Source organism: Artibeus jamaicensis, unplaced genomic scaffold (assembly GCF_021234435.1).
Source record: "Artibeus jamaicensis isolate MK-2021 breed Jamaican fruit bat unplaced genomic scaffold, CSHL_Jam_final contig_432, whole genome shotgun sequence".
NCBI classification, from domain to species: Eukaryota; Metazoa; Chordata; class Mammalia; order Chiroptera; family Phyllostomidae; genus Artibeus; species Artibeus jamaicensis.
Genome location: NW_026521828.1, coordinates 10,482,111 through 10,497,106, shown reverse-complemented (window position 1 = coordinate 10,497,106; position 14,996 = coordinate 10,482,111). Strand labels below are relative to the sequence as shown.

Genomic DNA, 14,996 nt, shown 5'->3' with positions numbered 1-14,996 from the left:
GAGTGTAACAGAAGCCCGGGGTCTCCTCCTAACTCTGCCGTCGACTCATTCACATTTACAAAGAAAAATTATATTTTTTGAGGGTCTCAATTTGCTCAAGATTTGGTACTATGTTTTCACAAGAAGTAAATGATCAAAAGGACCTTTCTAGAAGTGAAATTTATGGGTCTAGCTTTTCTGCCTCTCTCTGTAGACTGAAGGTATCACAACAAATGTCCTGAACCACACCGGCTACCTCATCACAAGGGAGAGAGGCTGCTCCGTTAATGCTAAGCCCTCAGTATTTGCATCCTATGCTCTTGCAAACTGTGCACCCCTTGACCAATTTGGCTGTTTTCATGCTGGGTCAGTGGACCATTTGAGACATGCAAGACAGTGGGCGCAGCTGCTCCACCAGAGCACAGAACCCCCAGCCACCAGCAGCTTAGAAGCAGGAGGCACAGACCCCTCAGCACCGATGTGGGTAGACAGTCAGGGTGATGTGTAAATAGAAGGGTTCAGTCCTCACTTCCTTGCCTGTTCCTGTTGTAAAGATAGAAATACAGACAATATAACAGGAGAAACATAGGGCCCCTGAGACATGGGACACTGGGTGCTTTCTATGTGTCAGGCACTGTTCTAAGTTTGCCATATGTCAGTGTAGTTAATCCTCACAATAACCCTATTAGAGAAATACTATAATATGTTACAGTGAAGGATACTGAGGCACAGAGAGGCTGAGTAGCCTGCTAGCTGTCACACAGCCATTAAGTAGAAGAGCTAAGATTTGAATCCAGGCTGATGGGCACAGGCATTTCCTCTTACTCACTGCCCTCTGTCACCCTGACTCAACCTCGGAGCACGCGCGTTTTGTGCTTAGAGGATTCTTCCGTAAGCTCCTCATCCAGCCAAAGCCTCCTCTTCTCTCAGGCTTCATTGCTTCTACTGAGAAGCCCGTCTCTAAGCTACACGGTCATGGTTTGGTCCACTTATTTTGCTGTGTAGTTACCTGGGTAATATATTGGCCTTTCTCACTAAAACTTAAGTAACTAGAAAGCAAAAACCATACCTGTCTTTCTCTCTGCTGCAACCCTTTGTTTGGTATGTTCTCGGCAACACTGATCACCCATGACTGTGAGTGAATGATTAAAAGAATTAATGATTAATAAGATTATTCCTTTCCTCATTCGAAGGTTTGAAATATGCCATATGTTTTCACTTTTATTTCTTTTTCACCAAGCATTCAATGGGTGCTACTATATATCAGGCCTTATCAATGCTTAAGATGCCGTTTCACCAAAGAAAAAGGGGCTTACACACTCTTTGCCTGACCATCTCTGGATAGGAAGGTTTTGATCAGGCAAAAGGGAGCTCTAGAAGACCAACCAATTCACTCCAGGTAGTTCACCTCTGCACCTGTGCATCGACAGACAGCCCAGTCTGAGGGCCCCTGACCTTTTGCCACAAAGTATGAGCATCTTATCCTAAATCCCTGGACTGAGAGAACTTGGTTTGGAGACCGGTGTGTGGACACCTATGTGTATGTGGTGGGGGGATGGCATCTCTGTGTTTATAGACATCCAAGGGTACAGGTACCTGCTTCCCTGGTTTCAAATGTACTTGGATGAGTTAAAGTGCTTTTTTTCTAACATAGATGGAGTTTTAGCTGATGTAAGCACAGCTACAATGTCTTACTGACTTAGTAGGAGCCACACCAGCCTGTGTGTTACCAGGGATTATAGAGCGTGAGAACACATTAAAGGTTCAGTTGATTAAAGTGCATAAAATAGGAAAAGGTGAAGACAGTGATGCAGAGACATGGCTGTGTGAGGACACAACTAAGTCTTCAGCCCAGGAACATTCCGTGAATTCACCTATGTCCACAGGCATGTGCACACACCCGTGTGATCACGGCATTATGGATCAAAGCTCAAAGATCTCTTAAGAGAGAAATGAACTGACTCAGAAGTTTTTGGACTTTTTAGTTTAAAGCTCCATTTTCAAAGAGAATCTTGGGGAGAACCCCAACATGTAAAACAGATAAAAAGCAGAGCTGCTGCTTTGGTGGAAGAGGGATGGTGGGGATCCAGGACTCTGTCCTTCCATCTTCCTCCAGCCCAACATGGCAACCTCTGATATGCCTGCAACTGGAATATAGTTTGAAAGATCATTGAGCTGCCCTAGGCTCTCACTGTGTAGACCAGCACACTGATGGAGTGGGTGAGACCACTGCCTCAAGGCAAATAGCTCTTGGGTTTCAAAGACAGGACTGGACTTTCATGGTAGCCCTTACAACTGTTTTCCTGACATATCTTCTCTATGACCTAGTTCAGAATACACTACACAAAAAAAGTCTATGAAAAGACCTCTTTTGTCCGTAAGACAAAAGCAGACAGACTGAGATGTGACAGGATGAAGACTAAAGGAAAATCATGAAAAGGGTGAGCAAAGACATTGGTTGCCTATACCTTCAGTCTTCAGTATGAATGAAGCAACCAGCCTGCTCCAGGCACTGTGTTGTGGACACTGTGGGGACCAAGGTCCCTGCCCTCTAGGAGAGCCCCATCTCCCAAGGCAGGAAAGAAGGACCAGTGCAGTCTGAGAGAGAAAGCTAGAGACCTCCAAGAGATGGAGATAAAGAGCATACATTAAAGAAGCTGAGGACAAAATTCCTGGTCTCCCAGAAACCTTCTAATTTCTTCTTAGTCTGAAGCTGCAGGCCATGCCAAGTGCTTCACTGCAGGACAGAAGCCAAATGTTGGGTTGACTGCACCACTGGTCACAAAGCAGAATGTACAGTGGTCAGAAAACAAGCACAGAGTCTTGTTATTGGCTGAGACTATGATCTCTGAGCCCCCACTACCTGCGTTATATTGGACAGGAGCCTCTCCATTCACTTGAGCCTCAGTTTTCTAATTTTCAAAATGGGAATGATAATAGTACCCACTTCACAAAATTGTTATGAAGACTAAATGAAATAATACAAATAAAGTACTTAGCACAGTGCCCACTACATGATAGAGTCTTGATACATGTTAAGCACGATGATTGTTTTTATTATTTGAGCCAAAATCTGTGTCTCATGACCTCTGCCCCTTCATTAATTCTGACCTGCCTTCCAGAACCTCAGAGAACAAATCTCCCACCTCTTCTGCATGGCAGTCCTCCTGGGATTCAAATACATCCTTTGCTTGACCACTTAAGTCTTCCATTTTTTTTCTTCAGTTGCTCATCCCTGTTTTCCTCAAGGGTTTCTAACATAACAAGACTTTTTCAAGCTGTACTGCCTACAACTATCCTCCCTATGGAGTGTCATCTGAGAACTGATCTGACAATTTGGGGAAACTCGGCATATACAACTTGTGCCACTCAGGGTACAAAGGGCAAGTTCTTTGATTTGTTCTAATCATATCTCTCCTAGGTCTCAAGGGGATGAGATGGAGTGGTGCTCTTTTCAGTGTGTCAGCACTTGTTTAATAAACCTTCTTCTTGGCCCCGTTCCCTTAACAATGCTGAATGCTCCTTCTTCTTTCTGATAGGTGTAGTGTCCAAACAGGCAGGATGATGAGAGCTGAACAGCTTGCCCATGACCCCTTGAAAGAACTGCAGAGGAAAAGGAAATCTGGCTTTGAAGATAAAGCTTTTCATCCTTCAAAAGCCTTCCTATATGCCTGCTGTTCTCTAGGGTGCCTTACCTGACCCAGCACCTGGTTTTGAAGCAGTTATAACACTTGACCTCATCTGACCCACTCACTGATGATGATGATGATGATGATAATTGCTAACATTCACTAAATACTATATGCCAGATACAGTTCTTTGGTACTTAAATGTATTCTTTTAAATCTTACACCAATTCTATCCTGTAGGCTCTACTGTTTCTGCAGAGAACTGAGTCTCAGAGAGGTTAAGTAACCCGGAAGCACACATAATCAGTCCCTTTGTTTCCAGGAGCACATGATAATTAATAGTCATAATGATAGCCCAAAGCCTGGTCATCATCCTTAAAACATTTTCCAAATCTTTATAGCAAGATGAAAGCATGTCTAATGTAGTTATAGCATTAAATATCTCTTTAGGATATCATAATTATTTGAAATGCCTTTTAATTCTAATCCTTTGAAAATTATAATTGACAAATGATATATGAAATAACTGTATTAACTAGTTTACATAATTGAACACTTCTGCCCTGAGTCATTTTATCCAAATGGCTGGTCAGCAATGAATTGCCTCCCACAGTTAAGTATATGAGAGGACAGAGGTTCCAATCCCAGCTAATTTTTAACCAGTCATACAACCTTAGGCCACAAGTCTCCTTTCTGGACCTTGGTCTTCCTATCTATACAAGGAGAAGTTTTTTAAATCTTTTTTATTATTATTCTATTACAGTTGTCCCGATTTTTCCCCTTTGTCCTCCCCCACCCATCCCACCACCTGCCTCCCTGCTGGCTAGCCACCCCCCCACTCACACAGCCAATTCGCATACTGTGGTCCATGTCCACAGACCCTTCCCTTCCTTTCCCCCCTTACCTCACTCCCCACCTTCCTCTGGCAGCTGTCATTCTGTTCCATGTTTCCATGCTGTGGTTCTATTTTGTTCATTTGGTTCCTCTTATAGGTGAGATCATATGGTATTTATCTTTCAACAACTGGCTTATTTCACTTAGTATAATATTCTCCAGTTCTATCCATGCTGTCACAAAAGGTAGGAAGGAGTTCCTTCTTTCTTTCTGCTGGCCGCATAGTATTCCACTGTGTAAATGAACCATAGTTTTTTTTTATCTACTCATTTTTTTATGGGCATTTAGATGGTTTTCAGCACTCGGTCATTATAAATAGCACTGCTATGAACACTGGGGTGCATAGGTTCTTTTGAATTAGTGATTGAGGATTCTTAGGGTAAATTTCCAGCAGCAGAACTGGTGTGTCAAAAGGCAGTTCCATTTTCAGGTGTTTTTTTCTAGGAAATCCTGTACAGTTTTCCACAGTGGCTACACCAGTCTGCATTCCCACCAATAGTGCATAGTGTTCCCTTTTCTCCGCAACCTCACCAGCACTTGTTGTTTGTTGATTTATTAATGATGGCCATTCTGAAAGGCATGAGGTGATATCTCATTGTGGTTTAAATTTGCATCTCTGATGGCTAGTGATGTTCAGCATCTCTTCATATGTCTATGGGTCCTCTGTGTATCATCCTTGGAGAAGTGTCTGTTCAGGTCCTTTGCTCCCTTTTTAACTGGGCTGTTTGTCTTCCTCTGTACACCGAGAGGTTTGGTTTGATCTCTAACATCTTTGCCTCAGGCGTCAGGAAACTATCCCCCATGGGTCAACAGCTACCTGATTTTGTTTGGCTCATGAGTTAAGAATGGTTTTTACATGTCAAAATTATTGGGAAAAAAGATATTTCATGATATGTGAAAATTTTATAAAGATTACACAGCCATGCTCATTCATTTACTACTGGCTATGGCTGCTTTCATGCTATAATGACAGAGCTAAATAGTTACAACAAAAATCGTATGGCCTGCAAACCTTAAAACATTCATAATCTAGCCCTTTCCAGGAAGAGTTTGACATTCCCTGGACACTAATAGACTTCATATACATCAGAGGCTTGGGAAATATCTAACCAACTTTACGAGGTTGGTGTCAAGAAGAGAAACCTGGTACACCCTCCCAGAAATGTCCCCTTAAGACAGAAAGCTGCACTAGAAGGCCGCCCTGTGGCACAGTGAGAAATTTATTTTGGGCCACTAACTGCATCTGCCTGAGGTTCTTTGTCTGGGGCAATCTGGAAATGCCATCCTAAAACTAAGCTCATACATCCGTGCACTGGTGGGGCAATGCAGCCCACTGACGAAGAGGGCAGGTTTTAGGGTGGACCCCTGCTTGAACCCTGGCTTGCTGTGTGATCCCAGAGGACTTCCCAGAGGTCTTGGAACCGTAGCTCCTCAACATAAAATTGGGACAAATACTCACCCACTTAGGCCACTTGTGCACGTTCATCTCTCAAGGTCATTAGGGACACTAAATAGGGTTCTGTATATAAAGCCTGTAACAGAACACTTGGCTTAGGAAAAGAGGTTGAAAAATGTTTTAAATAAATCTAGAGGTGACTGTTGAGTGATTTTTTTTCATTTTTAAATGATAGTAACTTCATAACTCGCAAAAGGTTGTTTAGATCAAGTTATATAATGCACAGGAAGTGGCATTTTTGCCATTATTGTCGTTTTTGTTATCCTCATGAGCAATTCTTCTGGAGCTGTGTTGCTGTTAAGCACCAGTGTTAATTCCAGGCCAACAGGGAACAAATGGAGCAGGGCTCGCTTACCAGACCACAACAAAGAACGAGAGACTGCTCTTCCCCTCCTGCCACTGCTCCCCTCTCCCACCTTCCAGGGACGACAGATGATTCCTAGCTGGCGAGGCGCATCAAAAGTTTTGATTTTGATGTGCCTTGCCAGAAACCAATTTTTATTTTTAAATAGCACTAAAAAGAAAATATACTCACATACTACTATATTTTGTCATGTATAATGTGTACTTTTTGCCCAAATTTTGAGGGAAAAATAAGGATGCACATTATATATGGGTATAATGATCCCATACCATGGGTATAATGATGGGTATAATACTCCCATGTATAATGCACACCCACATTTCTGTGTGCATCATACATGGCAAAATGCAGTATATACAACAGAAGGGTATAAAATAAAAGCAAATGTTTGGCCTCTCTAATCTCACACTTGTTAGAAATAACTATTTTAAAACTTCTGCATTTTGTGATGGTGGCCACTTTCCCCACATGTCTACATCATATGTCCATGTCTCTTTTTCTTGCTGTATCAACTTTAATTACATCAATGACTCCCCATTAGAAAGATGATGAATTATTTCATACTACTCCCCACGTTCCATCCTCAATGTTTGTTGGTTATGCTATTATTTGAAATTCTTCTAATGACTGCCTATAATTTAACATATTGAACCTTGGCTTTTGCTTCACTAGCATTAGGTCTGTACAAATACAGATCTCCAGTCTCCTCTCCGGGCTACTGCATGACAATCCTGAGGGATAGCTATTGTGGAAAAGCTCCCTGAAGTATTTTGATGCTTCCCTCATGTGAAGAACCTCTGTCCCAAGAGCCTGCAGTACACCAGCCAGTTTATTTGCACATTCATTAAAATGATAGGCAGAGCATTCTTCTCATGTCACCTATTTATCAGTCACACGTGGGACTGTGTGAAATGCCACAAAGATCCTAAAGAAGCAGACAGGAGCATAGTGACCACACAGCTCATCACAAAGCCCCATTCTAGATGAGAAAGAGTCCCTCTGTGAACAGCGCCTCTGGCGCAGGCCTGGAGGGGCAGTGGAAGGGGTCTGGCTCTGGGAGACGGGAGTTGTCATATGGCATAACTTGAAAAGGAGCACCTTGTGGGTTTTATTTTTATTCCATAGTCACAGTGTACAGAGCAAAGGACTCGATATTTGGGGGCATGTTATAAAAATAAGCAAAATAGCTCAAAGAGAGTAGTGACAATCGAACTTTGAAGCTTTAATAGAATATAATTAACAATGTTATATCCTTATATAATATTACATAATTAGTAGCACAAATGAAGTAAATAAAAATATACTAATTATCAAATATTACCTCCCTGGGTTTTGTTTTAAATAAAAATGCAATAAAAATTAGAAAATGACTTAATCAAACCTTTTTTAATGATATGCTCTGGGGAACAGAGCAAGTTGAATTCTCCAGCTCACTACCAGACAAATAGTTAACACCTTTATTAAATAGTTAACCCCTTCACAGTCAAGAATGCTTTTCTGTATGGGAAGAGTACATTTTCCTGTATTACAGAGAAATAAAGTTTAGTAACTGTAAGAAGCTCATTTCTTTGTGATTAAGGATATTGTAGGGTTTCAAGATTACCATTCCAGCATGACATCTTCCGTACGATGGAGGACATAAGTTATTAGATGAGTGTACACTGACCCCGTGTTATTCCCTAATTCTGTTTCCTTCACCTACTATCACAGATGCGAGCATGTCTTATCATTCTTTGTCCACTCCTCCTCGGGGAGCAGAGGAGTTCAGTCCCATCAGTTTGATGAGCTGTAACTGAGGTTGGGCTCCAGTAACCTTGTAGTCAGACATTCTGGTGATGGAGTCAGGTGGCATTTATGTTTGAATAAACTCTGCCATTTCCTTTAGCCTCCATTATGGTCAAGACAGGACAGTCAGGACAAAATGCCCAGGAGCTTGTTACAGATTTTTAAGTGACAGAATTTGACTGCAGGAGATAATTTCCATTTCATTCTCTCAATAGCTACTTTATGAATAAATGTTCTCTTTAAAGTCTAAAAATTATGAGAAATCTCTTATAACTGTCCATTAGCTTTTAACCAGTGGTGGGATAGCTGCACTCTTAGGTAGTATAATGCTTTGGAATGTGTATTAGGTACAAAAAACTAATTTGATTCCACCTGTTGGGACAGCTCGCTAGAACCATGGTGCAAATCAGGAGACCTCCATGAAAGTCTGTGAACTGAGGCTGCAGGAAAAGTTCATCTCAAAAGGTGCTTCCAACCTGAGCTTCTCTTTCCAACCCACAAAAACCATCCACTGGCATTTGCTGCCTGCTGATCGTATTTGTGGTGGCTAATCAGCATTGTTTTTACTTGAAGAAAGTTGCTGGCTTGCACTCATTCACTCAGCAAATATATATTAAGCACCTGCTCTGTGCCAGGCTCTGCTGTAGGTGCTCGGTTCTGGAACACATTAGCGAACCACACAGAAAAGGTCCCTGCCCTCATGGAGATGGCGTTCCAAGGGCAGGACAAAAGATAAGGGAACTACTGAGTGGAGGAGATAACCTCAAATGGAAATAAATGCTCTGGAGACACTAACAGGAATAAACCGAATGGACTGAGTGCTGGTTGTGACTTGATTGAGCTCTCCCAAAAGCAAGTCTTAAGACAAGGACTCAAGTACAAGTAGTTTCTTTCAGTGCCAATCCTAGAAACAACAGCAGGGAATTAGGGAAGTGAAGTAGGGAAGAGATCATGATTCAAGGCTCATAATCAAAGCACTTACCCCTGTCGAGTCCAGGAGCTCAATCATTAGCAGACCTTTCGACATGGTGTAGAAAACACCTTGCAGTTTGTTATCCCACCCAGGGGAGAAAACTCTGGAGTATTTATCCACAACTTCTCCATCTGTCACTGGTAGAGAGCTGCTCTGGGGATACTAACTCCAAGAAACATCTAGCTCACCTTACACATGGGTAAAGTAACAGATACGTGCAGTGAGTCCATAAGGCGGAATGCCAGTGTGTGATGGAGAGTGGAAATGAGCAGGCCGCTGGCAGCATCTACCACAGAGCAAGAGTTGAATCCCTGCATGAGGGGCCAGGAGAGACCTCTCTGGAGAGATCACACTGTAGCTGAGATCCCAAAGAGGCAAAGGGACTGTTTGGGAAAGGCCCTCCAGGAGTCGCTGGATTGAGGGCTCTGAGTGGGACTGAGCTTGCTTTGTTTGTAAAGTAAGAAAGAGTCACAGAACTTTAAAGGCACAGAGTCATGAAGTTGTATATGGCTGGATCTTCTAAACGATGAAACTGGATCAAGTCAGAAAGAAACTAAGAGCCTTGGACAAGAAGAGCTGGGACTGGCATTCAGAGCTCCTGGCTGCCAGTCCAGGGCTCCCCCAACCCTCAACCCATCAAACTGCTTCCCCTGCTCCTTCTCCCAATTCACTCATTAGGATCTGGCAGTTTTCCCATGCTTTGGAGCCCAAAGGCCACTGACTTTGTGATCCGAGCTCAAACTTCTGCAGTGGGCCACCAAAAATACCTAAAAAGAAACCTGAGTTATCATGAAGCTCTATGTGAGGCAGCCTCGGCTGCCACTCTGACCACGTTCCACGCACCCGCTTCCTCTCGCTCATGGTGCCACAGCCGCACCCACCTCCTTACTGGAACATGCCAAGCATGCTCCCATCTCTGAGCCTTTGCTCAGAATGTCCTTCCCCAGATGTCCCCATAGCTTATTCACAAAGTATCTCTTCACTTGTGTCCCGGTGCCAGCACCACCTCTCCAGGGAGGCTCATCCTGATCACATCTGGCAAAGCATGGCATTGCACTCCTCCCCATCCTCTTGCCCAGCTGTACCTTTTGCCATAGGACTTATTGCTACTGCACAGTATACTCTACTAGATGGTACTGTTTACACTATGCTATATATCTACCTGTTTGTCTATCATCTGTCTTTCCCACCAGAATGTAAGCTTCGCAAGAAAAGCAACTTGTTTTACTCATTATTAGAATAGTATTTGACAGGTCTCAAAATGTTTGTTGAATGATGAGTGAGTGAAGAGAGCAGACGACTTCAGAAGACCTTAGTGCTGGTCCCCTCTCTGCTGCTAAATCACTGAATGACTTTGTGCAAGTCAATTCTCCTACTCCATTTCAGTTTCTATATTTGGCAAATAGACATATAATGTCTACCTTGTAAAATCATAAAGTGAAATGAGGCCATAGATATGAAAGTACTGCACATTATGGAATATATTATACAAATACAAGGTCTCCTTTTTAAGTTGAAGGCTTCCTGACTTTAACTGAATTTCACCAAGTGGGAAGGAAAGTTTCATTCCTAATAAAGAATCCTGCAGATGTTACAACTGATCAGGCCCAGCTGAGCAGAGACTAGTGTATGGTACAGGAAAGAACACAAGGCGAGGGATGATCAGGATTCAGCCTCTCCCACAGACTTGTGGTGACTTTGGGGAGCCCATGGGCCCTTGCCCCCGATGGACCTCAGATTCCTCTTCTCTCAGAGGGGAGGAGGATGGGGGTGTGAGTGGAGACAACCCCCTCCTTAGGTTTCTCATTATGTCCCACATCTGTGGCATCGTAACAATCCCAGCCACTATTTACTGGTCAGTCAGTCTGCACCATGCCCTGGACAGGCGTCACTGCACTGCTTTCCCCCCAGCCCCTTACCTTCCCTTGTTCAGACAGGAAGCCATCAGGTAACAGCCCAACACAGTATTACTGATGGCGGAGGGCAGCAAGGCAGCCCTTCAGCCCCGGTATGGCTGGCTCCTGGGCAAGCACTCGTAACCACTGTGCTAACTTTATGCATGAACTAAGTAATAACCGAGTTCAGGAAGATGGAGGAACAACTCTCTATTAAGTCAGTTCCACCCTGTGGAAGAGGATGGAAAATCCTATGATTCTGTAACATGGTTAAATGGATTTACCCACGCAATGTGTTCTGACTTCTTCCTCCTCCTCACTGCACAGGGCTTCATGGACATTGACTTAAACAAATTCAAGGAGAGTGGAGCAAATGTGACAGGTTTCCAGTTGGTGAACTACACAGACACCATCCCAGCCAAGATCATGCAGCAGTGGAAGAACAGCGACGCTCGAGACCACACGCGGGTGGACTGGAAGAGACCTAAGGTGAAGGGATGGGCAACAGACAGCAAAAGACCAGACTGGCCCCATTGCCTGCCACTGATTCCGCACAGTGTTAGCCATCAGAGAAAGACAGGCTTTCTAAGAGGAATAAGCTAAGGATAATATATCCAACAAAGATTAGGGTACAAAGATCAGAAATCCAGAATAATAGTTTTAACAAGACAGACATTTTGTTTTTCTCTCATATAAACAAAATTCAGAAGTCAGATATCCAGGCCTTGGATAATGGTTCCACAATCAAACACTCAGGTGTCTTCTATTTTCTTATTCTGCTATCCTCAGCATATGGGAGCTACTTTATAGCCCCAAATGGCTGCTGAAGCTCCAACCATTACCTCAGTATTCTACCCGGCAGGAAGGAGAAGAGGAAAATAAGAAGCACAATGGTTTCCTCTAAGAACTCTTTCAGAAGTCACACACAGGTCTTCCACTCACAGGCTACTCTGCCACACCTTAGAAACCCAGCCCCAACCAGCTACCAGAGAAGCTGGAAAAATGGCGTCTGTGCTCTGGGCAGGGCTACCACTCCGCACAGCTGTAGGGGATGCTGTTTGCGTTTGTTTCTCTGCACGCTGAGCCTCCTTGAGTCATGCAGTGAACTGGCCTTTATTCTGGTCAGGCGCATGCCCAGCTAAAAATCAGGAAAATCTAACTAAGCAATATCGAACACTTCGCCCCTCAGAGAGACAACTCCCAATTGTCATGCAGACTCTCTGCACTCACTTCCCGGCAATGCAGCTCTAAGTCCTAGAGCCAAAATCGGTTTTGTTCGCTATTGGATAATGGTCTAGAGTAAGGGTGGAAGGTAGTTTTCTCTCCTGTGTCAAACCCCATAGCTGGCTGTGGCTGTGTGGAACAATGCACTGAGTAGGATCCTGCAGCCAAAGTGGTTTATCTGCACAAAACAGTGAATCGTCTGCAACTTTCTTTTGTTACTAGGTCCGTATCTCTTTTTCAATGGCAGGGTATTTAACTGAGATGTGTTACATCCCACTGGTGCTCAGACTGGCTTAGCAATTCACAATGAAGATGTATTTCAATATGAACTTAAGCAAACAAAGTCACAAATGTGCTTTAAGGCCATGAGCAAACCACATAGCAGTCAATAAATCAATATGTAAATACCCCACTCAATTTTCAAAAGATTGGAGATTATAAAAATAACTAAATGTAATACATATACTTATCAAATGTGAGACAAAGTTAAAAACTGGAAAAATACTTATACATTCAGCCCAGAACTCTCTGTCAACTTCGCATGCCCAGAAAACAGCTAAGCATTAGGAACTAATTAATGAAGATGACAGACATGAGTGCCAAAGCCAGGAAATATTGTCCTGGACTGTTATCAAGTTTTGTTTCATCAACATTTTATCCCCTTCTTAGGCAAGAGGGGGGAATATTGAGAGTATTAAGAATAAGCACAGGGGGAAAGTTTGCAGACAGAAAGTTTGTAAACCTGCCACTTGGGTGAGCCACATGTGGAAATAATTAAGCACTTAACTTTCCTGGATTACTTTTTTCTTTTACTGTCCCAGGGATGGTGGAATAAACAGTTCCTCTTAGTTTCAAGTTGGTGACTATAACCCAGAGAAAACCATTTTTTCCATGGACTCTATCAGATGATACAGATGTGTTGAATTTAATCTGTGCGTTCTTTTTTCATCCAGTGAGCTAACATTATAAAACTGCAAGATTACACACAAAAATCTAAAATTCTGGCTTCTCTTCCAAAGTCACAACCAGCAATACACAATTCAAGAAGGCAATACTGGCTAGCAGTTCACAGCAGCTCCCACCTAAGGGGCCAGCACTTTCTGGGTTTTGGTTCCCTACTGGCCCCCTCCCCCAGTCCTGTATGTGGTCCACTGTGGGCATTCTCACCACCAGAAAGCACATCCCCAGATACAGCTCCCCTCCTGCCTCCCTGTCAGCTCTCTCTGTCACCTAACTGTCTCCATTCCTCCCACCAGTACACCTCTGCGCTCACCTATGATGGAGTGAAGGTGATGGCTGAGGCTTTCCAGAGCCTGCGAAGGCAGAGAATCGATATATCCCGCCGGGGGAATGCTGGGGATTGCCTGGCTAACCCAGCTGTGCCCTGGGGCCAGGGGATCGACATCCAGAGGGCTCTGCAGCAGGTGAGACCAGCAACGGCTGCCCATGTATGGGAGCCTTGAACAGTATTCCAGTATCGGTTTCAGGTGGAATGTAGCGATTTTAAAGAAAAGGCGGAGCATGCCTGAAGTTTGGAACACCACCGCACGGTGTTTGTGGCCCTTGGCATAGATGAAAGCTCATGGAGGAATTAAAAACAAACAAAAACCCAATGGTATGGAATACTCATTGCTGGTAGTATAAAAACTATTTTCTGCTTAGGGAAAATGCTAAAAAAGGGAAGCCAGAGATTCTGTATTTGGGAGGGAACTTGAAATATACAGGATGAAACTGGACCATTTGGGCAGTCTCCCGGAGATTGTCCCCACTTGCCCTGGTTTTCAGAATTTCTTCATCACCCTTGCTCTCTGTGCACATTTCATGAAGGAACCCTGAAAATATTTCTTCATACTTGTGATTCTGTTTTCTTTCTCCTCAGCATTGCAGTCATTTGTTTTGTTTGCACTTAAGAACAGTTAAAAAGCAGAGATAGAGAATGGTCATGCCCATCCCAATCAATTGGCTATGCAAAGGATTCTGAGGCTGAATCCAGATTCAACAGGGGAAAGTATAAATACCCAATTAGTAATATGTCTTTTGTAGAAGAAAAATGAGAAAATGATACATGTGGGCTACGTATTTAACACTCCTGGTTTAGGTGATTTGGGGAACTTGCTCTCAGCTTTACCATTTTCAGAGCTCCTAGAAGCCTCTCTTAGTCTCTAGAAGTCTCTGGAAGCACCTCCAGCCCAGGCTGTGATGCTCAAAGTGCAGACAAGGAGCACCGTATGATGCCTCCTAATAGAGAGGCTGTATTTCCAAAAGGGACTGGACAAAGAGGGCAGAGCTCCCTGCAGAGGAATGTCAGAGTATCGGGCACGGTGGCAAGCCAGCAACAGTAAGATATTTTGGAGTGAATGCCCTCAAGACCCCTCCCCTCATCCAGGGGGGTTGTCTGGATAAGGCCAGCTCTACTTTTAAGACTATTTCAACATGTGAATTTAGGCTCCTGGGGGAAGAGAGGAACATTTCTGAATGAGGGAGAAATGCAGAGCAAGACATACAACTATTCCCATTTGTTTTCCAACCAAAAGTGCACAGCTCTCACAATTTTCACAACCTGGAGAAAGAGAGGAGATGAGAAAGGAACATCACCAGCTGTTCCTGATCTCGGATGAAGTGCCTTTACGAAGTGGAGGGGAATATGTATTACACCTGTGGCCGTGGGACGACGCTAAGCAGCAGTCTTGTGACTCCACGAGGATCATACTAAGGGATCCACCAGCTGCACCTTTTGTCCTCTCCCTGTCTCTTTCTACAAACTGGCCCCTAATCACCTTGAAGCAATAGTAGGGCC

General features: G+C 43.6%; 1 protein-coding gene across 2 annotated transcripts in view; it reads left to right on the top strand.

The window, feature by feature from the left end:
* GRIA1 (glutamate ionotropic receptor AMPA type subunit 1) overlaps nt 1-14,996 on the top strand; it is a 274,653-nt gene that overhangs the window by 154,653 nt on the left and 105,004 nt on the right. For both annotated transcript variants that reach the window (XM_037156917.2, XM_037156918.2), the window contains exons 6-7: nt 11,303-11,464; nt 13,456-13,623. In XM_037156917.2, the coding sequence (XP_037012812.1) occupies nt 11,303-11,464; nt 13,456-13,623 (330 nt within the window). The remainder of the gene's footprint in view (nt 1-11,302; nt 11,465-13,455; nt 13,624-14,996) is intronic.